This window comes from Pantherophis guttatus, chromosome 2 (genome assembly GCF_059756535.1).
Source record: "Pantherophis guttatus breed Tessera chromosome 2, ASM5975653v1, whole genome shotgun sequence".
NCBI lineage: Eukaryota > Metazoa > Chordata > Lepidosauria > Squamata > Colubridae > Pantherophis > Pantherophis guttatus.
This window is the reverse complement of record NC_142064.1, coordinates 110,021,363-110,048,333: the sequence shown is the minus strand read 5'-3', so window position 1 is coordinate 110,048,333 and position 26,971 is coordinate 110,021,363. Positions and strand designations below refer to the sequence as shown.

Here is a 26,971-nt window from a genome sequence, read left to right as displayed (position 1 = left end):
TGGTGAGGAAAAAGAAAAGAAATCTGCCTCTGCCTAATTTTCCAACGTTGCAGCAAACAGCAAAGCCAACAGCCTGCTTTACTTTCAGTTTTGTTTTAAGGTTGATTTGCATAAGGAGAAAAAAAAATCTGCTCCAGCAATTTAGCTCTTTGCACAAGCAGCAGAGCCCTGCGCAAAACAGCTGAGAGCAAATCAGCTGAGAGTCGGGAGGCCGATCTAATCAATGGGCTAATTAGCCTATGCTGAAGATGAAAGGAGTTGTTTTTTCTTGCTGTTTGCTTGCAAGGAGGTAACTGCACAGGCCAAAGGGTGGGGGCCACCCTCCTTGCCACTTAGTGCCCCCCTGCTGCCCCCTTTTGCCTCTAGTTTTTTTTTTAATTTGATTTATATGCCGCCCTTCTCCGAAGACTCAGGGCGGCTTACAATGTGCTCAGCAATAGCCTTCATCCTTTTTGTATATTTATACAAAGTCAGCTTATTGCCCCCACAACTGAGTCCTCAATTTACCTACCTTAGAAAGGATGGAAGGCTGAGTCAACCTTGAGCCTTGGCGAGATTCGAACCCTGCAGTAATTGCAGGCAGCTGGTCTTAATAACCAGCTTAATAACAGGGTGCCTTAAACCCCTGTACTACCAAGTGCCCCCCTGCTGCCCCCCTTGCCTCTTACAGCCCCCCTAAGGCATCCCACCGGCCACTTTGGGAACCTCTGGTCTACTCATTTGTTTTCTTTTAATACTGATCAGCTATAGGGTGGCCCTTTGAAGCCCCGCGGCAAGAGTTTAAATAGCTTTTTCCCCTCTAGCCGATCAGCTGGGACTCAGGAGGCAGCAATAGATTGGGGGTGGGGCCAAATTAAAGGTAAGAATAATGCAGCGGGGGCGGGGGGCCAGAACCGGTTCGGTGATGTCATATCGTCACCGCTACCGGCTCTGCGGGCCAATAAAATTGCAAAAAAACACCGAACCATTTGTTAAATTGCTGGCTCGCCTGCCCCTCGCCCACCACTATTTATTGGCAATAAATAGTGGTGCGGAGTGGTGGTGCAAGGGGCAGGGCGAGCCAGCAATTTAACAAACAGTTTGGCCGAACCGCCTAGAACAGGCAGAATCCCACCACTGCCTATATATATATAAAACAAACAAAGATTCTGTTCCAAGAGGCACAAATTATTTCAGTCCCCATTCTCTCCAACATGGCTATTTTTTTTTCAAGCCCATGAGAATACAGAATAGAGAATAGAATTAGGTCTAAACTCTGAATCTGTACAAACAGAACCCAGTTCTAAAATATATAATAAAGAAATTGTTACGGATTAACATTCATGGGCAAATTTTGAGCTATTGATTGCTGTGACTATCATTAACAGAAGAAAACACTCATGACTGAATACATTTGTTTGTTATAACTCTTAATTGGTATTCATCATGTTTTGGATATAAATATTACACTGGGATGGGAATAATAAAACGATTGACTTACACCAGTTTCTGCTAGTTCTTTAAAAACAATTTTGATTTGAATTGAATGTTATTGTCCTGAATGGATGTATTATTGAACTAATATGTAATTAAAAATTTGATATTTTCCAATTCCAATATTTTCCAATTTGATCATTTTCCAATGATCTGCATCAGCTTTCCCTTGTGTGAGTCAATTACTCCAAACACCAATATTAAAGAAATACATAAACCAAGTACTGTATATTTGATTTACCTTTATATTTTATATTTATAAATATATTTATATTATATTATTTCATATTTATATTTACCCAAGACCCATGGTAAGATCATCCATTCAACGATGGTCGGTGGAGGCCCTTGCATATTCAGATCTGACCTGTCAATATGCTGAGAGGCAAGTAGAAGAAGAAACAAGAAAGTCAAGTAGGAGGCAGTGTGGCAGATGAATTTGATGAATGGCTTCCTGATGAACAGTCCCAGTCGACTCTTGGGAGCTATCAAGTAGCAGACAGAGAATGCGGGGAAAAGGAATCCAACAATGATGCAAGTCAGCATCTTCACAGCCCAGTGGTGTCTCCTCCAGCCTGGGAACTCATCATACCAACGAGAGGCAAGTAACTGTTGACAGTTTGGTTGGGCAACAAACTAACACAAAACAAAAGAAATAATCAAAACTCTTCTATCTAGTAAATTCTTATATACAAAATGTAACATGCAAAAAGAAATTCAAGAGATTTAACTGCATTTTTACTAGATGAAATTCCTTGTACATTAAAGTACACAATTATTAAGTATTAACATTAAAGACAAAAAAACTTTGTTCTCTGGTATATCTTCATATCTATTATACATACATACATACATACATACATACATACATACATACATACAAACATACATATATCTTCTTAAGTTTTCGCGGGTGTGTGTATGTAAAAAGTTAAAATCTCGGGTGTTTTCCCGTGTCGTTATAATTGTTACTTAAAATGTTTAAAATCCTGGCTAAGATCCCAGCTCAGAATCCTCTAAATTCCCAAACAAAAAACCTTTTTAAGGTCTTTCAAAAAACTCTGGCTGAAATCCTAACCAACACTTTAAAGGTTAGGCAACGTTTCGACAAGCTCTCTACCTTGTCATCATATATAATATATATATATATACCATCTACCAGAAGAAAACACACATAAACCGCTATCTGCACGCACTCTCACACCACCACCCAGCACAGATCAATTCCGTAGCCAAGACACTCATCTCCAGAACAAAATGCTTAGCTGACAAACAACACCTAAAAACCGAACTACACACTCTCACTAATGTACTAACATCCAACGGATTCCAAAGAAATAAGATTACCAACCTAATCCAAAAAGAAACCCCCACTAAAATCCAAGACAGAGAACAAGAAAACGGGAAAGCCCTCCTCCCATACATAAAAGGCACCACAGACAGAATCAGCAAGATCCTCCAAAAACACAACATCAAGACAGCATTCTGCACAAACTGAAAAATATCCACCATCCTAAGAAACCCCAAAGGCAAAATTGAGTTAGAAAATCAAGGAGTATATGAAATCCCATGCACCGCCTGCCCCACCACATACATCGGACAAACCAACAGAAGAATAAGTGCATGCGTTGAAGAACACAAGAACTCAGTCAGAAAAGAGGAACCAACTTCTTCCCTGGTCCAACACCTTAAAGCCACAGGACACGAAATTGACTTTAAAAAGACCAAAACTATCGCCAAAACTGAACAGTTTAACAACAGAATAATCAGAGAAGCCATCGAGATAGAAAAATGCCCACACAGCATGAATAAACGAGATGATACCTCCTGCCTACCAGCCATTTGGAAACCTGCCCTTATTGACAAATGAGTCCCTAACACAAAGAATGAAACCAGACCTACACTCACGAAAACCACACAGGATGTCACCACCACACATCTACGCAAAAAGCAAACCCACACCGATGAGGCACAACCACAAACCAGAAGCCAGACCACAGCTGCATCATTAGCCACTTTAAACCCCTCCAATCCATACATGAAGCAAACTGACACCCACCATGAAGATGTGGCACGACCACGAACGCGAAGCTAAACAACAGCAACGCAGCTCACCAGCTCAAATCCCCCTGCAACTCAGACTAACCCGAGCACAACCAAGCCCCCACCCAAATAGAACACACCCCCATCCAATCAGAGCACAGCCAACCCCCCATCCAATCAGAGCACAGACAAGCCCCCAACCAATCAGAACACACCTCCACCCAATCAGAAAACAGCCAAGCTCCCACCCAATCAGTTCACACCCCCACTGGCAGTTAAAAGGAAGAAATAGCTGAGACCACACATTGCTGCTAGAAGCACGAAGCCGAAAACACCAGCCTGAAGATGACAAATGAGACTTCGTCGAAACGTCTCCAAGACACTTCCAATTTTACGCTGGAGAAAACCCAAATAACCAAAGACATATATATATATATATGTCTAATATTTAAGATGGGATTTTAACCAGGATTTTAAATATTTTAACCAACTTATTTACAATGACGTGGGAAAACACCTGAGATTTTAATTTTTTGCATATATATATTCACACACACACACACATGCAGGTCACACACACACACACACACACACACACACACACACACACACACGTTATCTGCGACGACCCAGAGTTCAAGAACAACGACCTACTTCTTCGTAAGTTAGAAAAAAGTGGGATAGACAGCTTCACCATCAGATGGATTTGCAACTGACTGACAAACCATACTTAACGAGTAGTCCTTAATGGGTCTAAGTCTACATGGAGAGAAGTAAGCAGTGGGGTACCACAAGGTTCCATCTTAGGCCCAGTACTCTTCAATATCTTCATAAACAATTTAGATGAAGGAATGGAAGGGAAATTTACCAAATTTGCAGATGATATTAAATAAGTTATAGTTCTAGTGATACCCTAGAATAGGGGTGGGCAATTGTGGCTCTTTTACAACCTGTTTAATAATAATAATAATAATAATAATAATAATAATAATAATAATAATAATAATAATAATAATAATTTTATTTCTATACCGCCCTTCTCCCGAAGGACTCAGGGCGGTGTACAGCCTATTTAAAAACACAGACAAAACAACAATGTAAAATTTAAAATAATTAAATAAATTGGCTCAGATTTAAAACCCCAAAAATTTAAATACCCCAATTTAAAACTATTGTGTTGATAGTCCGGCCTGGCGGAACAACAGGGTCTTCAGTGCGCAGCGAAACACCCGGAGGTCGGAGATCTTACGAATTTCCGGGGGCAGTTCGTTCCACAGGGCTGGGGCTCCCACAGAGAAGGCCCTCCCCCTGGGTGTCGCCAGCCGACATAACTTGGCCGATGGCACCCTGAGGAGACCCTCTCTGTGGGAGCGAACTCGTCGGTGGGAGGCTATTGGTGGCAGAAGACGGTCTCGGAGGTACCCGGGTCCTATGCCATGAAGCGCTTTAAAGGTGGTAACCAACACCTTGAATCGCACCTGGAAGACCACTGGGAGCCAGTGCAGCTCACGCAGGAGGGGTGTCACATGGGTGCAACCCGTTGCATAACCACCCGCGCGGCCGCATTCTGGACCAGTTGGAGCCTCCGAGTGCTCTTCAAGGGGAGCCCCATGTAGAGAGCATTACAATAGTCCAACTGGGAAGTAACAAGGGCATGAGTGACCGTGCGCAGGGCGTCCCGATCCAGAAAGGGCTGCAACTGGCGAATCAGGCGAACCTGATAAAAGGCCCCCCTGGCCACGGCCGTCATATGCTCTTCTAAAGACAGCCGCGCGTCCAGGAGGACACCCAGATTGCGAGCCCTCTCCGTGGGGGGCAAAGATTCACCCCCAATAGTCAGCGATGGCACCTGCTGACTATATCGGGTGCCGGAAGCCACAGCCACTTGGTCTTGGAGGGGTTGAGTCTGAGCCTGTTCCTCCCCATCCAGAAGTCCACAGGTTGTAAAAGAGCCACAATTGCCCACCCTGCCCTGGCTTAAGATCCAGAAAGATCTTGACAGACTTGAACACTGGTCCCCATCTAACAAAATGAAATTCAATGTAGAGAAAAGTAAAGTCTTACACTTAGGTAAGAAAAACCAAAAGCACACATATAAACTGGATGAAAGAAGGCTCAGTAGCAGTGACTGTGAGAGGAAAGACTCCTAGTGGGCAACGAGCTAAATATGAGCCAACAGTGTGCAGTGGCAGCCAAAAAAGCCAATGCAATCCTAAATTGCATTAACAGAGGTATACAATCAAAATCAAGTGAGGAACTAATACCACTCTATAAAGCCCTAGTAAGACTACACCTAGAGTACTGCATCCAGTTTTGGTCACCACACTATAAAAAAGATGTTGAGACTATGGAAAAAGTGCAGAGGAGAGCAACCAGGATGATTAGGGAACTGGAGACTAAAACCAGTGGTGGGATTCTACCGGTTCGCACCAGTTCGGTAGAACCGGTTGTTAAGTGGTTAAGCGGTTTGGAGAACCGGTTGTTAAAAGAAAGCTCCTTTTGTTTTTTTTCCCACTTTACAGGGTTAATCCTGTTAGGAATTACAACATTCGGTGTTGTTTCCTAGCCTAATCTTTATTGCCTGCTTACAGAAACTGCCTCTCCCGCAGTACGCCTAGACTTACTGTCGCTTCCGGTTCCGGAGGTTCTCGGAGGGTTTTTTGGTTGACTTTCTTAAAGGGGAAGAGTTGTTTTAAACTTTTTACACTGCTGTTGGGAGGAAATACTCCCCTGTTGGAGTTCTTCCAGCCAGGGTGCAATGGTCAGCACTTTGAAGAAATAATTGAATAACGAAGCAGAAACTTTTAATGACAAGGAACCAAGATGAGTGACATTCAGCAAGGCTTATTGGCTAGCTAGAAAGATTGACATTCAAACGTGAGTTTACATACCCTTTCTGACTTTTGGTCGAAAACTGTTTTTTTCATAAGTGCGAGGACTGGTCAAAAGCGTGAGGACCTGTCAGAAATCACTTTTTTCAGCTCTCTGGGTAGCCCTTTTGTGCATATGGACTACTCAGAGGGCTGAAAAAGTTATTTTTGACCGGTCATCGCACTTACGACTGTCCTCACATTTTACATTTTTCACCCTATCTTGTCACCATGGTGAAGAGAAGTACTGGTGAAATGACTGACATGGTTGTTAAGAATGCTGCAACAGGCATAAATGTGAGGATGGTCATAAGTGTGAGGACCAGTCAGAAATGACTTTTTTCAGCCCTCTGAGTAGTCCCTATACACATATCCATGGCCACCTGGTCACATGATCAGCTAGCCACACCCACCCGGTCACATGACCACCAAGCCATGCCCACCCAAATAAGCCACGCCCACAGAACCGGTTGTTAAAAAAATTGAATCCCATCACCACTGACTAAAACATATGAAGAACGGTTACAGGAACTGGGCATGGCTAGTCTAGTGAAGAGAAGGGCCAGGGGAGACATGATAGCAGTGTTCCAATATTTGAGGGGCTGCCACAGAGAGGAGTGGGTCAAGCTATTTTCTAAAGCACCTGAAGGCCAGACAAGGAATAAATGATGGAAATATATGTCCCTGCAAAGAAGGTCATAATGACGGGACTCCAAATTATAACTTTAAAAAAGCCAACTATGTTCTCATAGCTGCCGACTTCTCATCTCTTGATTGGCATATTCTACTCACAGGCTGTAATACTGCTGAAGACAATTATAAAATTTTTTTGCTCGAAGTCAAAAGAGTCATTAAGCTATATGTACCAAAGCCAGAAAAAACAATTTATCCATAACAATAAGGAAGCTCCAATCAAAAAAAAAATCTCTTTGGCGAAAAAACAAAACTGGCTATGTAGCTAAAAAGCCACTACAAACCTTATGCTATCAGATAAAGGCAAAATGTACCAATTACTATGGCAAACAAAAGGAAAAACAAAACTGGCTATGTAGCTAAAAAGCCATTACAAAATCTTATGCCATCAGATAAAGGCAAAATGCACCAATTACTACTGCAAATGAAAGGAAAAACTGTTACATAAAATCCACCCGCACCTTCTATAATTTCATAAATACCAAACTTAAAGACTCGAAAACCATGCCACCCCTAAAAGGGCCTAATGGGAAAGACTGTAATGATGAAGCCATTAAGGCCAATCTTTTCAATACATTTTTCATTCAGTCTTTATCAACAGCAATAGCTCATGCCCCACATTTCCTAATCATACCACAACTAATTGCAACGATCTGCTACAAATTGATATTACAGAAGATAACATTGAAAAGGCACTAGGCAAACTATAACCATCTCTATCTATTGGCCCTGATGGATTATGTGCATACTTCTTGAAAAAGCTTTCCACTGCCATAGCTGAATCACTAAACACAATCTACGAGATATCTTTTAGAACCAGCTCTTTGCCTGACCTATGGTCATTATACGTTTTTTATTCTGTGAGCTGCCCCAAGTCCTACGGGAGAAGGGCGGCATAGAAATCTAAGAAAATAAACAAATAAATAAATTAGCCACAGTCATTCCTATCTTCAAAAAGGGAGACTCCAGCCTAGTTGAAAATTACAGACAAATCTCATTATGTTGTGTCACCTGCAAAGTCATGGAATCAACCATCAACCAATCCATTACCTTCTACTTAAAGAAAAACAACCTTCTCTCCAGTTTGGTCTCAGGAAAAAATTGTCCTGTAATCTACAACTCCTACATTGCAGAAACATTTGGACTACACAACTCGACCAGGGTAAAGCAATAGACGCAATTTACATAGACTTCTGCAAAGCCTTTGAACAAACTACTGTTAAAACTACACTCTTATGGCATTTCTGGATCACTGCACAAATGGATAGCTGCATACCTGTCAAACAGGCAACAAGTACTCAAAATAAGAACTGCCCTATCAAACCCTGCACCAATTAACAGCGATGCCCCCCAAGGCAGCGTTCTAGGACCTACTCTCTTTCTAATTTACATAAATGACCTTTGCAATCATATTATAAGCAACTGCGTCCTCTTTGCTGATGATGTAAAACTATTTAACACCACTGACAATACTGCTGCCCTACAAAGCGACCTTGACTATGTGTCAGAATTGTCGAACAATTGGCAACTTCAAATCTCAACCAACAAATGCTCTGTCTTACATATTGGCAACAAAAATCACAACACTAAATACAAACTGGGCAGATACGACCTCGTAGATGACCCTCACTCTGTCAAGGACCTAGGAGTACTCATTTCAAAAGATCTAAGCCCCAGAGCTCACAGTAACAACAGCATTGCCAAAAAGGCATTAAGAGTTGTTAACCTAATCTTGCAAAGCTTCTTCTCCAGTAATATTGTACTGCAAACCAGGGCATGCAAAACCTTTGCCAGATCAATTCTCAAATACAGCTCATCTGCCTGGAATCCACACTGTATAACAGACATTAATAGAATTGAGCAAGTCCAGAGGTATTTCATGAGAAGCATACTCCACTCCTTTGTTCGCAATAGAATACCGTATGCCACCAGTCTTGAAATTTTGGACCTAGACAACCTAAAACTATGCTGCCTACGGTCTGACCTAAGCTTACTACACAAAATTGTCTGCTACAATGTCCTACCTGTCAATGACTACTTCAGTTTCAACCACAATAATATATGGGCAAACAATAGATACAAACTCAAAAGTAAACTGCTCCAAACTTGATTGCAGAAAATACGACTTCATCAACAGAGTGGTCAATGCCTGGAACTCACTACCTGACTCTGTTGTTACATCCTCAAACCCCCAAAAATTTAACCTTAAACTGTCTACCATGGACCTCACTCCATTCCTAAGAGGTCTGTAAGGGGGTGTGCATAAGAGCACCAGCGTGCCTACCGTCCCTGTCCTACTGTTCCCATTTATTCGTACTCATTTATTATGTATATATTTATGCCTGTTTTTACCTATATGTTTATATGTTATGTTCATACTTATACTTGTTTTTCTGATACACGCTTGACAAACTAAATAAATAATTAAAATAAATAAATATTTATCCTCATCTAAGAGATGAGGTTTTCTGCTTATAGTTATAGAAAATGAAAGGTATCCACATGGGGCTAACTCAAGGCAGGAAACATATCTAACGCACCTTCCTCCTGTTTTCCTCACAACAACTTTTGCAATATTTCAGTGCCCATTAGACCCTAATAACCTAAAATGTTAATTAAAAAGTGAAAGATAATGAAATAATGAAGAACAGAAGATCTGAACTGCATTTGGTCTTATTTAGGAAGCATGTTATCTCACTCATTATTGTAATAAAATCCACTAACATTTTATACCTACCTCTTTTTGACGGTATTTAATTGCCAGTTTTAATCTTGCCAAATCATTTTCACTCTGCTCTTCTAGTAGACTGTTATCATCTCTGTAATTAAGAATAATTTCCAATTCTCTTGAACTTCGAGTCTGATCCAACAAATCTTTTGCAAACTGCTTGCACTGTTGTGACAATTCTTCATATTCTGATTTAAACTCGTTTTCCACTTTGCTCAGTTCTTGAAGTTCCCAACTTAACTGGAATGCTGTAAGAAATGGGTCCTCACTTGATAGAGCAATTAAAGATGGGCTTGCAAGAGCCTTGTAGATATTTAGTCTGGATCGGGAATGGCGAAGGCTATCCACATCTGAACTGGAGACACATTCCACACAGTTACAGCGAACTTCATGTGGTCTGGGAACAGACACACCTTTCTGAACTAAAAGTTTTATGATCTCATAATTGTTTGTATGGGCAGCCAAGATAATGGGTGTTATATCTGGTGTAAATTCAGAGAACTGTGTATCCAGTAACGTGGGTGGTACCTGTGGGGGTGGGAAAGGAATACTATTCATTCATTCATCCTATATATAATGACATATTTACAGAATAAAATAAAATAAAATAAAATAAAATAAAATAAAATAAAATAAAATAAAATAAAATAATAAAATAAAATAAAATAAAATAAAATAAAATAAAATAAAATAAAATAAAATAAAATAAAATAAAATAAAATAAAATACAGGTAGTCCTTTTGTAGCAATTATCTGCAGTTGCAACGGTGATGAAAAAGTTAATTTTTCAACCAATCCTTGCATTTATAATCTTTACAGGTCCATAAAGCAAAAGAAAGTTGTAGTAAGATAATAAGCATAGTTGCAGTTTCATTTAGGTACCAAGTTGCCATTCCCAATTGTAGTCATGAAACAAGGCTTAACTGTATAATCCCTTGGGGAGGGGAAATCAAATGAGAGTTTTCACTGTATTGCTGGCTGCAAAAATGAAATTGAGAGACTTAGAAAGAATATATAAAATGTGAGGGAAGTGGGCTTCATCCAAACTTTTGATTCGGCCCCATGCAAGGAGGCTAAGGATGTTTGGGGAAAGGTGAGAAAGAATTTGAGGAAAGTTATTTTACTTACCTTAAAGCTTTTTTTTTAAGCACCCGGTTCATTTTCCCAACAGATGTGTTTGGAGTTTAACAAATTGTTATGATATATAGTGCAGTTAGTCTCAAATTATCTTCCTATGTTACATGTATATGCCACCTAACTCCCAGTAACTCTGGGAATTACCTTGGTAATTTTTTCTCATTCCCACTTGCCCAGTGCTGCTGTGCACTTCAGTTTAGAGTGCTTCTCTTTGGGCTGCAGGGAGCACCCACAGTATTTATGCAGTTGATTAATGAGGTCCTGCATGAACACCTGTAAATAAAAGCCAAGTACATGAAGGTGGTCAGAGCTGTTCTACAGAAGCTCCAGGCTGCTCAGTTGTATGCCAAATTGTCCAAATGTGAGTTCCACCAGGACAAGATTGACTATCTGGGCTATCGAATCTCCCATGAAGGAATTGAAATGGATCCAGAAAAAAGTATGAGCAGTGCTGGAATGGGCACCACCATGCACCAGGAAGCACCTATAAAGCTTCCTAGGGTTCACCAAGTTCTACAGACAGTTCATCCCTTCTTTTGTGCAGATAGCACTTCCCATTATGAACTTCCTATGTTACATGTATGAAAACAAAGGGCAGGGACAAGCCTAAAGCCATCCAACCACTGAAATAGACTATGGAGTGCCAGGCGGCATTTGAAAAACTCAGACAACTTCTTTTTGCTGAACTGGTGCTCAAGCACCCAGATCCTGAAAAACTGGATGCAACTGTCATCCAGGTAGACACCAGTGATGTATTGGTAGGGCTTGTGCTGATGCAAGAAAATGAGCAGGACAGTTGCAACCCAACAATGCTGGGTCACATGGGAGAAAGAGGCTTATGGTCAGGGGTGGGCTTCAAAAATTTTAGCAAGGGATTCTCTGCCCAGTTGCTAGGTGGGCATGGCCATGGTGGGCATGGCCTAGTTGGCCTCCTGCACCATGGCGGTGGGGGGGGGGGATTTTGCCCTCCCCAGGCTTTGGAGGCTGTTGAGGGTAAAACTGCCCTCTGCAAAGTGGTGCAACGAACCAGACAGCGAATAGATACATTGCTTAGCAAAACACACAGATACTCACAGACTCTGAACGTTTAAAGAAAAATAAACAGTCTTTACTTGTAGTAAAAAAAACAAACTTGGCTTCTCAAAACAAAGATAACACTTCTTCAAATAATCACGGTTCAACACAAAAACATAGTTTGCTTACAATTCCAGTTCTCTTCAGTAACACAGACACAGTTCCTTTCAGCAGTTCAACCTTCTAATAGCAGGAGCAGAAGTGAATGAACGTCCTGCCTTCTTTTATGTCTGCTTAGCACAGCCAATTAGTCATCTTGTAGCAGTTAAAGTTACAGAACATAGTTTTCTATATATTACCTACCCAACTGTAGGATAAGCATCCAACATTCTCCCCTTTGGGTAGACTAATATATTTACAATCTTAAACCATACTGTTCACATGTATCTATATATTTCCTACTTCCCTGTGCTTTTGTGAAATGATCAGCCACATTGTCTTCTGATGCACAATATACAAGTTCTATCATCTTGTTCATTATACATTCTCTTACATTGAGATACCGAAGATCTGTATGTTTTGTTCTAGTCTTTACAGCTGTATTTGTCGCCATTTTTATCACTGCCTGATTATCTTCGTATACTATTATAGGATCTTGTATATCTATTCCTAAATCTAGCATCAGCTGCTTAATACTGATCAAATCCGTACATAACAAAGATAAACAAGAAAACTCTGCTTCCATTGTAGACACACTGAAATGCTTCTGTTTTATTGAATGCCACCATATCAAAGATTTTCCCAGAAATACAGTGATTCCTGAGGTTGATTTTCTTGTATTCACATCTGTTGCGAAATTAGCATCTGCATAAGCGGTTACATGCAATTCTTCTGATGGTTGTAGATATAATGCATGATGCATGGTATATTTTAGATATCTAAGAATACGTTTTGCTCCTTGCCAGTGTCTTTCTGTAGGTTCCATGTTGAATCTAGCTAATTGGTTCACGCTATAAGAAATATCGGGTCTAGACCAATTGCTAATGTATGATAAACTGCCAATCAACGATTGGTATATCCCTTTATCAAACAACGGACTTTTCACATCAGTGTTGCAATAATCTTGAACCATAGGTGTCTTTGATGGTTTACACAATTCCATTCTGAACTGTTTTAATAGATTATTAATTTTATCAGTTTGGGATAATTTAAATCCTCCCCTAGTTTTTTCGATCCTTACACCTAGGTATTGTTGTATCTCCCCTAGATTTTTAATCCTGACATGAGCTTTTAATTCATCAACAATCCTGTTGGCCTCTTGCTCATTCTTTGTAATCAGAGCTATATCGTCTGTAAAAAGAAGTAATAATGATACTATACCATCCCTTTCCATTTTAAATAAACATGGAACTGCTAATCCTGCTTTAAATCTGATATTCTTCAATGTTTTTACAATGCACTGGTTCCATTATAACCTGACTGTTTTAACCCATACAGACTTTTCTTTAATAACCAACAGTCAGCCTTCCCATTTTCCTCAAATCCTGAGGGTTTCTTTAAATAAATTTCATGCTGTAATGGTGCATGCAGAGATGCGGTCTCTACATCTAAATGGTTAACTATATATTTATTTCTAGCTGCCTATACCAACGCTGCTCTTAATGTAATGGCTTTTAAACTTGGACCGAATACCTCATCATAATCATTAGGAGACTGATTAAATCCTTGAGCTACCAGCCTAGCTTTATATATTGGTATCCCATCTATCCCAGTCTTTAATTTATATACCCACTTACTACCGAGTATAGTTTCCCCTTTTGGAATTTTTACAGACTCATACACTTTCAAATTCTGCAAAGATTGTAGTTCTTTAGTCATTGCACCTCTCCACACTTTCTGGTCTTCAGGTGGAAACGTGGTCAACTCATTAAATGTAGTAGGGACTTTATTTACTTGATAGACTGTAGTTGCCTGATACCTATCAAGTGATCTTGTTATTCTACTCAACCTTCTTGGGAGTTCAGGACTTACAGATTGCCTCTCCACCTTTACCTCTTCCTGTACTACGTCTTTCTCTACCTCTTTGCTCTGGATTTCTGGCATTTCATTGGTAGCTTCAGTCTGAGTTTCAATGATAACCTCATTTTCCGTACCTAATTTATTCCACCCTACATGCTCCATAAACCTGGCATTTGCACTGTTAACTACCATTGCTGTTCCTTTTACCCAAAATCTGTAGGACCTGTGGTTTGAATTGTAACCAACAAATATTAATTGTTGTGCCCTACTCTGGCCCTTACGCCTTAACTGCACTGGAATATGTACCCATGCAGGTGATCCAAATGTGTGTATGTAGCTCAAATCTGGCTTCCTTCCATGCCATATGGTATATGGAATTTTGTTAGTGGTTGTATTTATGGTGTTGTTTAAGAGTGTATTTGCACACATAATTGCTTCTCCCCATAAATTAGCCGGTAAACCTGCATCAGCTAACATTGATCTCATCATTGCTTATAGGGTTTGTCCTCTCCTTTCAACATATGAGTTACGTTGTGGTCTATATGGAGCTGAATATTTGTGCTTTATACCAGCATTATCTAACATTGATTTAAACCTTGTGTTTACAAACTCAGTACCATTGTCAGTTACAATGGTAACTATATTTTTATTTGTTTTTCTCTCCACAAACTTAATCCATTGAACAAAATACCGAAAAGTATCTACCTTAGTCTTCAATAGGTAGCAAAAACCATATCTGGAATAATGGTCAACTATACTGAGAACATAGGAAACACCCCCCAAACTAGCTTTCATTGGCCCTATTAAATCAGCAAATACCACTTCCAGTGGTCTCTTCATTTTAAACCCGTCAAACCTATTAGCAGGGATTGTTCTACTTTTCTGCTGATTACAAATATTGCAATTTAAATACTGGTTACATGGTTTCAACTTCAACCCATCAACTAATTTTACAGTTTTCTGTAACATCTTAAAACTGATATGCCCCATACGTCTGTGAAGCAAGTGAACACATTCATCATGTGGTTTGACATTTGAGTATACAACATTTGTAACATGGTTACTAGATAATATATATAAACCATCTTTCAGTTTTCCAGTAATCTTGGTTTCACCTTTTTCAATTAAACATTTCATTGGTTCTAAACGTTACTGTATATCTTAGCTTAACCAATACTCTAACCAAAATCAAATTAAAGTTTAGATTTGGAACATATAACATATGCATTTTTTCTTTTACATATGGACATATTGCCGTTCCCTCACCACATGCCTTTAGCTTCCACCCATTTGCTAAAGAAACCTTATTATTACTATTTTCACAAAATAGTTTTGTGTTCTGACAATGCATAGCAACGCCCCGCTATCAATAACCCACGAATAGTGGTTAACCTGTTTCTTATCAGACATAGCTACATTACATTGTTTTTTATCTTTAACTATGGTTTTTTGTTTCAGCCTTCTGCAAAACCTGGCTATATGACCCTTCTTGCCACAATTAAAACAATGTTTTACAGCATATACATGGTTATTTGCCTTTACATTTACATTAATTGACTCAGGTTCTTCCCTTAGTTGTTTTCTTTCTTCTCTCCTTCTGGCCTCTTCTAGTAGTCGCGAGGTTACATTGGCCAAAGTTAGTTCCTGCTGTGTGAGAACTTCAAATGATGTTACTACGTCATCGTAGCTCTCATCTAGCGATGATAACAGTATATAAACCTGTTGCTGCTCGGGAAAAAACACCTCCTTCTGATGTAGCTCTCGAAAAATGCTTTTTATGCAATTCAGGTGTGTTAACATGTCACCACCCTTACGGAGTCGTGTGCGAAACAACCTTCGTGTAATGTTAATTTGTGCCCCCACAGTGTCACGAACATAAAGATGTTTCAAATTGCCCCAGCATCTTGCAGCAGACTGTTCACCCTCGATGTGAACAAGCTGGGTATCGTCTAGAGACAAACCAATAATACACAATTCACTCTCATTCTTCCTCTGGAACTTGGCTATCTTCCTGGCATCCTCAGCATCGTCAGCATTCCAGGAGGTCACATCTGGTGGATTCTGCACTACATCCCATAGCCCTTCTTTGCGCAACAGGAGACTGCACTTGGTGGACCAGGATTTGTAGTTGGTGCCATCCAGCCAGGTAACCAGCGATAAGTTGGGAGCTTGACCTTGTGCTATCCTCACCAAGATATTAAATACGTATCAGAACGTCTGGAGCAATAATGTGTGTCGCAACTCTCTTATTGCTGTAACTGGTACACACACTCTGGTACTGGGCCCATAACCAGTGTTGAGGGTAAAACTGCCCTCTGCAAAGTGGTGCAATGAACCAGACAGCGAATAGATTCGTTGCTTAGCAAAACACACAGATACTCACAGACTCTGAATGTTTAAAGAAAAATAAACAGTCTTTACTTGTAGTAAAAAAAAACAAACTTGGCTTCTCAAAACAAAAATAACACTTCTTCAAATAATCACAGTTCAACACAAAAACATAGTTTGCTTACAATTCCAGTTCTCTTCAGTAACACAGACACAGTTCCTTTCAGCAGTTCAACCTTCTAATAGCAGGAGCAGAAGTGAATGAACTTCCTGCCTTCTTTTATGTCTGCTTAGCACAGCCAATTAGTCATCTTGTAGCAGTTAAAGTTACAGAACATAGTTTTCTATATATTACCTACCCAACCGTAGGATAAGCATCCAACATTGGCTTTTGGTGAGCCTCCGGGAGGGCAAAAACAGCCTCCCCAGGCTCCAGAGGCCCCTGGAGGCCGAAAATGGGCCTGTTTCCAGCCTTTCCAAACTTCCAGTAGGCTTGTTTTTCACCTTCCCCGAGCCTCCGTGTACGCCCTGCATTTACCTGCATCCAAAATGGGCTGCGTGGGGACTCCTGGGAGAAGAGGGAAGGGGTGGGCGGGGCCAGCCAGGAGTGGGATTTGGGGGTTCTCCGAACTGAACAGAATCTTAGCTAGACATTCTCCTGAAGCCCTGTGAACCCCCAGTAGCCCACCCCTGCTTATGCTGTTAGCTGGGCGCTCTTCTCCTGGAGGCATTTCTTAAAGGGCAGTAAAATCCCTTGCAAGGTATGGACTGATCACAAAAACCTGGAAACTCTAAAAACCCCTGCTTATTTTCTTGCATCAGCACAGGCCCTACCACTAATCACTGGTGTCTACCTGGATGATAGTTGCATCCAGTTTTTCAGGATCTGGGTGCTTGAGCACCAGTTCAGCAAAAAAAAAGTTGTTTGAGTTTTCAAATGCCGCCTGGCATTCCATAGTCCTTTTCAGTGGTTGGATGGGTTTAGGTTTGGATGCTTTGTTGAGGATCCCTCAATTCAACAGCACTAAAGCAGAAGTAGTAAAACCTATGCTCCCATCACACCAGTCAAAACAAAATACTTTCTCCTGGGAACCAAGGACGTTCCCACAGGTGGTCAGAGAGAGGAGGAGTGAAGTTACCAGACAACCGGATGACAACTTTTTTCCCCCTTAAAGTGTTTTATTTTATAACATATAAAAATTCCATTTTCAGTTAAATAGTCTGGGTACAAATAGTTTTAGGAGATAGTAATCAAAATATTTACAACAGTGTTAATTACATTAGTATTGAAATAATAATAATAATAGTAATAGTAATAGTAATAGTAATAATAATAATAATAATAATAATAATAATAACAACAACAACAACAACAACAACAACCCATTCAAACATGGTGAATACAAAAAAAATGAAATTTATGCCGGCTGAACCGTCGCCCGGATTAACAAGGGTTCCGTTGGATGCTATGGCTCCTGGGCATTCTATGCAAAATGAGTTACAGGGCTCAGCTCCCTCTGCTAGGCAACCAGGGCATGGAGCTGACAAGCTCCTGGAAGAAAAACCCAAAAAGCAAAAAATCTGGATTACGGAAGAAAACATCTCTATTATGGAAGCTTACTATCAGTCTGAGCCAGCAAAACGTGGATTTCAAAAACAAATGTATAGGGTTTGGAAGATGAACCACATGGACTGTGACACCAGTGAACAAAGGTTAATGGACCAACGATGTGTAATCCTAAACCACAAATTTTTCATTACAGAAGAATTAATAGCAATAGAAGAGAAAGCAATTAATGGTCTGAGTACACCAACAAAGAAGAGTAACATCAAGAATGATTTGCAGACTCAAAAGCAAATTGAGGAAGAAAGGGAGGAAGAGGATACTGAAATGGATGAAGATAAAGAACAAGGAAACACTGAAGAACAAACACCAACAGATAGTGCTCAATTAGCTGGAAAAATAAAGCATCAAATGGAAGATGCTGAAAGAACACGTTTGTCAAAGCTGAACCAAGTGAACTGGAAAGAATTGAGAAATGTACTAAAAAAGGTCAATGAGGCTGTGCAAACTATCCGAACCACTACATTAGCTGAAACAAACCAACTGATGTATGCAGCAGCCGTCATAACCACCAAAGAACTGAGGTTGAAAATACAAAAGAATTAAGAGGCAAGAAGGGGAAGCCTAAGTGAAAAATTATGTGGAGATTTGAGCAACTTAAAGAACCTAAGGCAAGGTCAGCTAAAGAACAAGCAGGTCAAAAGCAGCCTGGAAGCAACATACGATCTGAAGAATAAGGAGATTGCGGTAGTAATTGAAGAGCTGAAGCAGAGGGTTGTTGCCATCGCTGAAAAGATTAAAAGGTATGAAAACCGAGTAACTCAGTTCAAGGAAAACTCACAGTTCAGAGCAAATCAGCACCAGTTTTATAAGAGCTTAGAAAATGGAGATGGAGTGACAACAAATGAAAAGCCTGATAAAGAGAGAGCTCTGAAATTCTGGAAGAATCTGTGGGAAAACAACAAAAAGCACAACAGAAATGCAAAATGGATCAAACAGATTGAGGACTCTCTTAAAGTGCATAAAATGGAAGACATGAAAATAACAAAAGACAGTCAAGAAAAGTGAAGAATTGGAGTGCACTTGGACCAGATGAGCTACATAGCTTCTGGTTAAAGGCACTTACAAGTGTGCACAAAAGATTGGCAACTCAAATGAACCAGATCCTAAAAACACCTGAAAATGATGAATGGATAACAACTGGAAGGACATTTTTGATCCAAAAAGATAAAGAAAAAGGAAAGGACTCTGGAAACTATAGGCCAATCACCTGTTTGCCAACAACATACAAGCTTCTTACTGGTATCGTTGCAAACCAAATTTATGGATACTTGGAAAGAAATAACTTGCTTCCTGTAGAACAGAAAGGATGCTGCAAAAACTCAAGAGGAACAAAGGATCAATTGCTGATTGACAAGCTAATCCTAAAGAACTCAAAGAAAAGACCTGTTCATGGCTTGGATAGACTATAAGAAAGCGTTTGATTCAGTTCCCCATAGCTGGATCAAGAAATGCCTGGAAATCCTTGGCATCAGCAGCAACATACAAAAATTCATGAAATCTTCAATGAACCTCTAGAAAATGAAACTTATGGCTAATGAAGAAGAACTGGGTGAAGTTGAAATTAAACGAGGTATTTTCCAGGGCGATTCCCTTTCACCCCTACTTTTTATACTCTCAATGCTACCACTGACAATCATTTTGAAGAAGATGAACTGTGGATACAAACTTGCAAAGAAAGGACTGAAAATCTCGCACTTGATGTACATGGATGATTTGAAGCTGCTTGATAAAACAAAAGCTGAATTGAATTTATTAATTGAAAACACAAAAAAATTCAGCCAAGACATTGGTATGCAGTTTGGAATTGACAAATGTGCAACAATAGCAACCAAAGCAGGCAAGATCATAGAAGAGGATGGAATAGAACTAGAGAATGAAGAAATGATAAAGGCAGTAAAATCAGAAGAAGGCTACAAGTACTTGAGGATTTTGGAGGCCTCTGACTTAATGCATAATAAAGTCAAGGAATTAACTTCAGCCAAGTACATTTGGCGAATTCGTAAGATATTTATGTCCAAACCGAGTGGAGGAAACATCATAAAAGCCATAAATACCTAGGCTATACCTGTGATTCGATACTCTGCAGGAATAATTGACTGGACCCAGATGGAGTGAGACAATTTGGACAAAAAAACAAGGAAGCTTATGACAATGAATCATGCCTTACACCCTAAAAGTGATGTTGACCGATTATATTTACCAAGAGCAGAGGGTGGTTGAGGACTCCTACAAGGAGGGAGGCACCGTACTATGGTGGTTCTCCTCCTTTCTCTCCGACCGGTCGCAGTCTGTGTTGACAGGGGGGCAGAGGTCGACCCCGAGGCCCCTTATATGTGGGGTGCCACAAGGATCGGTCCTCTCGCCCCTTTTGTTCAACATTTATGTAAAGCCACTGGGCGAGATCATCCGTGGTTTCGGGGTGGAGTACCACCAGCACACTGACGACACCCAGCTGTACATCTCCACCCCAGACCACCCCAACGATGCCCTTGAAGTGATGTCCCGGTGCCTGGAGGCTGTACGGATTTGGATGGGGAGAAACAGGCTCAGACTCAACCCACCCAAGACCGAGTGGCTGTGGTTTCCGATGTCCCAATATAGTCAGCTGGTGCCATTGCTGACTATTGGGGGCGAATCATTGGCCCCCACGGAAAGGGCTCGCAACTTGGGTGTCCTCCTGGATTCACGGCTGTCTTTAGAAGAGCACTTGACGGCCGTGACCGGGAGGATTTTTTATCAGGTTCGCCTGATCCGCCAGTTGCGTCCTTTTCTAGATCGGGACTCCCTACGCACGGTCATTCATGCCCTCGTCACCTTCCGTCTGGACTATTGTAACGCTCTCTACATGGGGCTCCCCTTGAGGAGCATTCAGAGGCTCCAACTGGCGCAGAGTGCGGCCGCGCGGGTGGTAATGGGAGCGACGTGGCGCTCTCATGTAACACCTCTCCTGCGCGAGCTGCACTGGCTCCTGGTGGTCTTCCAAGTGCGCTTCAAGGTCTTGGTTATCACCTTTAGAGCGCTCCATGGTTTAGGACCTGGTTATTTATGGGACCGCCTGCTACCACCAATAGCCTCCCACCGACCAGTACGCTCCCATAGAGAGGGGCTCCTCCGGGTGCCGTCGGCCAAACAATGTCGACTGGCGGTCCCCAGGGGGACGGCCTTCTCTGTGGGGGCACCTACTATCTGGAACGAGCTCCCCTCGGAGATACGGAGGATCCCGGATCTGCATACCTTCCGTCGCGCGCTCAAGACATTCTTATTTCATCAAGCTGGCCTGACCTAAGTTTTTTTTCCCTTTTTAAATGGAAATTTTAAATTTGGTTTTAAATTATTGGGGTTTTAAATTTTCAGCCAAATTATTTACTTCGTTTTACTTTATTTTAAATTTTGTATTTATATGTTTTATTCTATGGCTGTTCACTGCCCTGAGTCCTTCGGGAGTAGGGCGGTATACAAATTGAAATAATAAATAAATAAATAAATAAAGTAAAGCAGACTGTGGAAGAAGAAAAACGCAGCTTGCATGATTACATCCAGAAAAGTGAAGAACTAATGATTAAGGAAGTAAATAAAGGAGGCCTTTTAAAGACAACTAAAACAAAAGCAGAATATAAGAAAGAAGTAATTGAGCAGTGAGCTGAAAATTGGAAAAGCAAAGCTCTGCATGGCCAATACTTGTAAAGTATTGAAGGCAAAGCTGACCAGAAACTAACTTGGAACTGGTTAAGATCAGGAGTACTGAAAAAAGAAACAGAAAGCTTTATTTTGGCAGCTCAAGAACAAGCCCTAGCCACAAACTGCATGAAGGCAAAAATTCAACATGTTACCACCAAAGCAAATGATGCCTCTGTAATGAGAAAGATGAGACAGTCGACTACCTGATCAGTGGATGCAGCAAAATTTCACAAACTGACTATCTACAACGTCATGACTGCGTTGTTAAGATCATTCACTGGAAATTGTGCCAGAAGTTTGGATTTGAGTACAGCAAAAACCATTGGGAACATCAGGTTGAGAAAGTTTTAGAGAATGAGAAACTCAAGATCTTGTGAGACTTCAGGATTCAGACTGACAGGCACTTGGTCCACAAGACACCTGACATAACAATAGTTGAAAAGAAAAAAGTATGGTTCATTGACATTGCAATACCTGGTGATGCACGGATTGAAGATAAGCAGCAAGAAAAAATCACAAAGTACCAGGACTTGCAAATTGAAGTTGAGCGACTGTGGAAAAAGAAATTGTGTGTTGCCCCGATTGTAATTGGAGCCCTTGGAGCAATACCCAAAGGGCTACCCCACTATTTAGAAATTCTAAATTTACCAGACTTGAATATTTTGACTTTACAAAAAACCACCTTACTTGGAACAGTTTACATCCTCCGACGATACCTTAACAGTTCCTAGGTCCTTGGTTAGGGCTCGAGTTGCTGAGCTATTAACCAGCCTCAAAGCCTGTGAATCTCACCAAAGATTAAATAATAATAATAATAATAATAATAATAATAATAATAATAATAATAAACATCCATTTTAACATACCTCCCTTATCTAATTGATCCTTTCCTTGCATTTCCCCGTTTCTAACTTCCTTATTTATTTATTTATTTATTTATTTAATTAATTATTTATTTATTGGTTTGATTTATATGCCGCCCTTCTCCGGAGACTCAGGGCGGCTTACAATGCGTTAAGCAATAGCCTTCATACTTTTTTGTATATACCTGCTTAGTAGGGCTTTCGCCCCCCCCCCAAGTGGTGTTCTTTTTTATACAAAGTCAGTTTATTGCCCCCACAATCCGGGTCCTCATTTTACCTACCTCGAAAGGATGGAAGGCTGAGTCAACCTTGAGTCTGGTGAGATTCGAACTTGCAGTAATTGCAGGCAGCTGGTGTTACTTAACAGCACTTTAATCTGCTGCGCCACCAAGGCTCTTTCATCAGCTAACCATTGATAAAATAAATCCCAGGTCATAAAGTATTCAGTTTCTTTCTTTTCCTTAATTGTAAGTGTTATTCTGTCCATTTCTGCACATTCTAATGTTTTTTTAAACCACATTTTCATCTGTAGGGATCTGTTCAGTTTTCCATTGTTATGCAAATACAATTCTAGCTGCAGTCAGTATATGTAAAATCAGATATGCATTCCCCTTATTGTACTTATACCGTAAAATGCCCAACAAAAATATTTCTGGTTTCAGATCAATATGTTGCTTTACCATTTTTTCAACCATGTATGTATTTTCGTCCAGTATTTTTTTGCTTTTGGGCATGTCCACCACATATGATAATATGAACCAGGTATCTGATGGCATTTCCAACATTTTGCAGACATATCCTTAAACATCTTTGCTAATCTTGGGGGTGGAAAATGCCATCTATAAAACATTTTATAAATATTTTCTTTATATGCAGTTGATATCATTAATTTATAATTTCTATCCCATAGTTTCTGCCATTTATCTAACTCTATTGGATAATCAAAATTTTAGCCCATATTATCATTGTCTCCTTTACTTGCTCATCTTCCATCTTGATACTTAACAAATAGCTATATATTTCCTTTATTAGTTTTTCATCTGTCCCTGTTAATATCTGGTCTAATTCTGTTAGTTTTTTATAGAAACCATACATTTTAGCATCCTTTTCATATCAAGATTTTATCTACATTTGTGACCACCATGCTATATCAATCCCCTGACCACTCAGTTCCTGTTTGGTTTTAAGTTCTCCCTTTTCATTCAAAATGTCCTTATATCTAGTAATATTTTCCATATCAATAACATTTGGATGAATCAGTGCCTCCATTGTGGAGAGCCAGACCGGTATTTTGAAATAGTGATATTCTTTAATTTTCTCCCATAGTAATAATAATGCATTTCTAATGTAATGTCTTTGAAAATACTTATGTATTTTGTTTTTTCCATACCATACAAATGCATGTCAGCCTAATTGGAGATCATGTCTCTCCAAAATCAATAATCTTTTGTGCCTCAAACCAATCCATTCTTTCACCCAAGTAAGTACCAAGGCCTGATAGTACAACTCCCAATCTGGCAGCCCAAAACCCTGTTTTTAGAATCTTGCAGCATTTTCAAATTTACCCTTGCTTTTTTCCCTTGCCAAATATATCTTAATATTGACTTATTTAATTCTTCAAATTGGTATTGTTTGAAATAAATACAATAATCTTGGCAAGATATTCATTTTTATAGTAGCTATTCTTCCTATCAATGAGAGTTGCAAATTTTTCCACTTCTCCAAATCTATTTTGATTTCTTATGCCAGTTTATAGTAGTTATCTTCTTTAAGTTATTCACCTTGCCATTAGTTGAATTGCTAAATATTTAACTTTCTTGACTATCTGAATGCCTATCCTCTTTATTAGCTGTTTTTTCTGTGTAATATTTTTAAGAATTACTTTGTTTTTTTTTCTTCATTTATTTTCAGTCCTACAACTTCACCATATTCTTCTTCTTTTTTAAAATAATCTTTATTCAACCTTTTTAAATTTTAAAATCAGATTTCCACTTTTACAGCATTCAGTTATCAGGATCAATTTTAATTACATATTTTCCATTTACGGCCTATTATATTATACATTTATGTAAGTTTTTTGTATTTATACATCTAAATACATAAAACCTTTTGCTATGTTATACAATTGTTCACCTTTAGTATACATTTTATAAATTCTTTATATATTAAATATACAGTACTTATATATACTTACATAGTCCCTTTAACCTTTAACATCTTTTATCATATTCATAAATTTATATGGTTTTCACTTTAACATGATTTCTCTATATATTCTATGCCTGTGATGGCGAACCTGTGGCATGCGTAGCCATATCAGTGGGCAAGCCAGCTCAGCTCTGGCGCACATGCACGTGCCGGCCAGCTGATTTTTGGGCCTTCTGGGCCACCAGAAGTAGGCTGTTGGCTGTTTCCTGCCTCCGGAGGGCTGGGGGGTGGGGTGGGGAAGGCCCGTTTTTCTTTTTCACCTGGCTCCAGATCCTCTCTATGCATCTGGGGAGCCTTCCCCACTCCCTCAGAGGCCCTCTAGAGGCCCGAAATGTTCCGGTTGGACAGGAAGTGACTTTTTTGCTGTCCCCAGCCTCCAGAGCTTCTCTAGGAGTCTCTGGAGGCTGGGAACAGCAAAAAACATTTTCGCCCTCCCCAGACGATAGAGGGCATAGAGCACCTTTTTTTATTATCATTGCGTTTATTGGCATGTTTTCCTGTTTCCAGTTCTGGGCAAATGTAATTCTGGCTGCTGTTATGATGTGGAGTATGATGTATTGAGTCTTTTTACTCATATTTCCTTTTATGATACCCAATAAAAACAGTTCTGGTTTCATCTCAATTTTTTGTTCTGTAATTTCTTCTAACCATTTTTTAATTTTCATCCAATACCTCTTAGCTTTCGGGCACGTCCACCACATGTGATAAAAAGTCCCTTGTTCATAATTACACCTCCAACAGTTTGCCTGTCTATTGGGGAACATTTTCATGAGCCTTGCCGGGGGTAGATGCCAACAATAAAACATTTTTTATATATTTTCCTTATTTAATTTAATTTAATTTTAATTTTATTTTAATTTAATTTCCAATTTATATACCGCCCTTCTCCCTGAGGACTCAGGGCGGTATACAGCCAAGATAAGAACATAGAATACAAATATTAAAAACAGTTAAAAATATATATAAATTTGGCCCGAAAGTTAAGAAATCACAAACTGATTAAAAGAATTTAAAAATTTCTTCTTAAGCCAGCCCGGCTTGCTGGAAAAGATGGGTTTTAAGGGCACGATGGAAGGCATTGAGGTCATGGATTTTCCTTATCTCAGGGGGCAACTGATTCCAGAGGGTAGGAGCCCCCACAGAGAAGGCCCTCCCCCTGGGGGTCACCAGCCTACATTGTTTGGCTGATGGCACCCTGAGGAGGCCCTCTCTGTGGGAGCGCACGGGTCGATGGGAGGTCGTCGGTAGCAGCAGGCGGTCTCGCAGATAGCTAGGCCCTATGCCATGGAGCACTTTAAAGGTGACAACCAACACCTTGAAGTGCACCCGGAAGACCACCGGGAGCCAGTGCAGCTCGCGCAGGAGCGGTGTTACATGTTGCTCCCATCACTACCCGCGCTGCTGCATTCTGGACCAGTTGGAGCCTCCGGGTGCTCTTCAAGGGGAGCCCCATGTAGAGAGCATTGCAGTAGTCAAGGCGAGAGGTGACGAGGGTGTGAGTGACTGTGCACAAGGAATCCCGATCGAGAAAGGGCTGCAACTGGCGAATCAGGCGAACCTGACAGAAGGTCCCAGCCGTCAGAAGGTCCCAGCCGTCAGATGTTCCTCCAAAGACAGCTGCCTATCCAGGAGGACTCCCAGATTGTGAGCCCTTTTAGTGGGGGCCAAAGACTCACCCCCAATAGTCAGTGATGGAGTCAACTGACTATATCGGGATGCCGGGAGCCACAGCCACTCAGTCTTGGAAGGGTTGAGTTTGAGCCTGTTCCTCCCCATCCAGATCCGCACAGCCTCCGGGCACTGGGACATCACTTCAAGGTGCCTTATAAGCTGCCGACATTGTTAATTTATAGTTTTTTCCCAATGTTCCAATTCAATGTTGTATCTGAAATTTTTGGCCCAAATTATCATTTCATTTCCTCCTCCATTTTAAATTTTAAAAGACAATTGTAAGTTTTGGTTATCATTTTTTCCTCTGTTTTTAATAATATTTTGTCCATTTCTTGTTCTCTTTGGAAGCCATAATTTTCTAAATCTTTTTTATACCTTGTCTGAATTTGTAAGTATGGCCACCAATCTATTTCTATTCCTTGAGATTTTAGGTCTTGGTTAGATTTAAGTTTTCCTTGCCCTCTTTGTATGTCACTACCTTATTCCAATCTAATACATTGAGGTAAATCATTGCTTCCATGGTTGATAGCCACCTCGGGATTTTTGTGTAATAATTTATCTTGATTTTCCCCTACACGTCTAACAAGGCATCTCTTACCTGATGTCTCTGAAAATACAT

At 40.2% G+C, this 26,971-nt stretch overlaps 1 protein-coding gene across 8 annotated transcripts in view; it reads right to left on the bottom strand.

Moving 5' to 3' along the window:
* The window catches only part of TRPC4 (transient receptor potential cation channel subfamily C member 4), a 346,099-nt gene that overhangs the window by 185,977 nt on the left and 133,151 nt on the right, over nt 1-26,971 (bottom strand). For 5 of the 8 annotated variants that reach the window (XM_087888452.1, XM_087888453.1, XM_060683367.2 and 2 more), the window contains 2 exons: nt 9,817-10,335; nt 1,773-2,109 (listed from right to left, as the gene is read on the bottom strand). In XM_087888452.1, coding sequence (XP_087744578.1) covers nt 1,773-2,109; nt 9,817-10,335 — 856 coding nt within the window. Of the gene's footprint in view, nt 1-1,772; nt 2,110-9,816; nt 10,336-11,088; nt 11,222-26,971 lie in introns of those variants that run through there. The other 3 variants (XM_087888454.1, XM_087888455.1, XM_087888458.1) reach the window with 2 other exon arrangements.